At 59.0% G+C, this 2985-nt stretch overlaps 1 protein-coding gene across 1 annotated transcript; it reads left to right on the top strand.

Moving 5' to 3' along the window:
- The first annotated feature begins 572 nt into the window (after positions 1-572).
- Kbtbd13 (kelch repeat and BTB domain containing 13) lies at positions 573-1949 on the top strand. Its single transcript, XM_055596675.1, has one exon. It carries the CDS (start codon positions 573-575, stop codon positions 1947-1949), a length of 1377 nt encoding a protein of 458 aa, XP_055452650.1.
- The last annotated feature ends 1036 nt before the right edge of the window (positions 1950-2985 follow it).

The following is a 2985-nucleotide window of genomic DNA, read 5'->3' as shown; positions in this document are numbered from 1 at the left end:
AGGCACATGCTCTGTATAAGGGGACACAGTTTGCTCCGGTGCCAGTTAAACAGGGTATGTTTACAAGCAGGCCTGACAAGACATGCAGTGGGTAAACAGCATCTACTTAGTACTGTCGCTGATTATTTCTTTAAATCAAAAGTCATCCGAGAGACTTAAAGAAAAAAAAAAAGTCTGTGTGGAGGTGGCATGAATTCCGCAGTGCTAATACAAAGGCCACAGGACAACTTTGTAGAGCGGATTTTCCCTTTAGATAGGTTCCAGGTTGAAACCAGGTCAAGCAGGCTCGTAGGCAAGATCCCTTAGCTGCTGGACCATCTCACCGGCCCTTGTCACTAGTCTCTTAACAGAAGTGAATGACCACACAGGTGTCCAGATGCCCTCTGGGCCCGGCGGCCATCCAAGCCTGCGGGCCACATCACATGCGCCCGTCCTATCTTTAGCCAGGAAGGTATTTATATCCCCCAGGGAAGTTTTTTTTTTCCTCCCCGCCCCGGGGTAGCCCCAGAGTCAGTGGCCCGGGGCATCTCCAGGCCCCCCAGCGGCAGCAGCCTCCGCCCCTCCGGCTCATCATGCCCCCAGGCCCCGAGGTCCCGGTGCAGGTGTGGGTGGACGGCCAACTCTTCCAGGCGGAGCAGTCGCTGCTGGTGGAGCACTGCGGTTTCTTCCGCGGGCTCTTCCGCTCCGGCATGCGGGAGGCACGCGCGGCCGAGGTGCGCCTGGGCGCGCTGAGCGCCGCGGGCTTCGGCCTGGCACTGCGGGTGCTGCGCGGGGAGCGGCCCGCGCTGGCGGCCGACGACGAGCTGCTGCAGGCGGTGGAGTGCGCCGCCTTCCTGCAGGCGCCGGCGCTCGCGCGCTTCCTGGAGCACAGCGTCACGTCGGATAACTGCTCGCTGCTGTGCGACGCGGCCGCCGCCTTCGGCCTGCGCGACGTGCTGCACAGCGCCGCGCTCTTCATCCGCGACGGCGCGCGCGAGCTGCAGGCGGAGCTCGAGCTGCCCGAGGCCCGCGCCTACGTGGCGGCGCTGCGCCCCAGCACCTACGTGGCCGTGAGCACGCACACGCCCACGCCCGGCTTCCTGGAGGACGCGTCGCGCACCATGTGCTTCCTGGACGAGGAGGAGGACGCGTGGCGCACGCTGGCCGCGCTGCCCCTGGAGGCCAGCACGCTGCTGGCGGGCGTGGCCACGCTGGGCAACAAGCTCTACATCGTGGGTGGCGTGTGCGGCGCCAGCAAGGAGGTGGTGGAGCTGGGCTTCTGTTACGACCCGGAAGGCGGCACGTGGTGCGAGTTCCCCAGCCCGCACCAGCCGCGCTACGATATGGCGCTGGCTGGCTTCGAAGGCCGTCTCTACGCCATCGGCGGGGAGTTCCAGAGGACGCCCATGAGCTCCGTGGAGCGCTATGACCCGGCCACCGGCTGCTGGAGCTTCGTGGCCGACTTGCCCCAGCCGGCTACGGGGGTTCCCTGCGCCCAGGCGCGGGGCCGCCTCTTCGTGTGCCTGTGGAAGCCGGCGGACGTCACCGCCATCGTGGAGTACGTGGTGCAGCTGGACAGGTGGCTGCCCGTGGCTGAACTGTGTCGTTCGCAGAGCTACGGCCACTTTATGGTGGCCCATCGCGACAGTCTCTATGTGGTGCGTAATGGCCCTTCCGATGATTTCCTGCACTGTGCCATCGATTGCTTCAACCTGGTCACAGGCCAGTGGACATCGCTACCCGGCCAGTTTGTCAACAGCAAGGGAGCACTCTTCACGTCCGTGGTGCGCGGGGACACCGTCTATACTGTGAACCGTGTATCCACGTTGGTCTATGCCATTGAAGATGGCACGTGGCGGCTGCTCAGGGAGAAGGCTGGGTTTCCTCGGCCAGGCTCTCTCCAGACCTTCCTCCTGCGGCTGCCCCCGGGCACTACCGGGCCGGTGGCCACCGCATTGCCAGAGTTGTGACTTCAGAAGACACACCAGTCTTCATAGGCCTTGGCTGTGTGAACCTGGACTGAGGAGCGCCTGGGACTCCTTTTTCCCTGTCGGGACGCTCAGGTCTGCTTTGGGGTGGTGTGTGGGTGCCCACGAAGTCCTGAGCAACGCCGATGCCTGGGTCCTCAAATCACGCGGGCTCCGCCGAGAGCTGGTGGGTCACAATCTGAGGGAAATGGATGGGATGGCGATTTGGACAGTCCAGGCTTGTGAGTGAATGGCCAACAATTTGGAGCTGTGTCTAGAAGAGGGTGAAGTGATGTTAACCGAGCTGCTGACTAGCACACACAAAGTGTCAACACACGCAGGGTCTGACGGGAGCTGTAGTAGTCAGCCTGGGCACAGAAAGCTTGGAGACTAGCCTAGGCAACTCCGTCTTAAGAGAAGTGTCAGGATGACCAAAAAAAGGTCTACACAGAATTTGCCTCCACACAAACTAAAAGCAACATGCTGATTGAAAAACAAACAAACAAAAAAAGCAAACAATATACAATGCAAAAAACCAAAAACCAAACAACAATAAACATACAAACAAACAAACAAAACGAAAGTGGTCAGCATGGTGAAGGGGAGATAAAGAAAGACTGCAAGTCCAGGAAGTAGGCACATACATAAGCGGCGTAGAGGAGACAGAATATAGCCTGGAGGAGCCGGGTCAGTCCACAGGGTCTGAGCGCTCTCAGAGACAGGAAAGAGCAGACCAGACAGAATCTATCTGAATCTTAAAGGCTCCAGCCTTTAAGTCAGGACAGCTGAAGCATTTCCTAGTGACTGAGGCTGGACTGAATTGTAGCAGTTGAAATTTAGTTGAGCCTGGAGCCAGATGTAGGAAGGAGCAAGGGTTCCTTGCACAGCTTTGGGGGCTGGGATGGAAAGGGATCACCCAGGGGTAAATCCTTGACCTATCTCTTTTTGTTATCACTTTGAGACTGTTAATCCCCTGACTTCAGGTCCCTTAAGGTGTAAGGAGCCTATTCCTGCTGATCTTGGTGCGTTCCTTCCTAGA

The sequence above is a fragment of the Psammomys obesus genome, unplaced genomic scaffold (assembly GCF_907164565.1).
Source record: "Psammomys obesus unplaced genomic scaffold, mPsaObe1.curated_primary_1811, whole genome shotgun sequence".
NCBI classification, from domain to species: Eukaryota; Metazoa; Chordata; class Mammalia; order Rodentia; family Muridae; genus Psammomys; species Psammomys obesus.
This window is presented reverse-complemented; position numbering and strand designations above follow the sequence as displayed.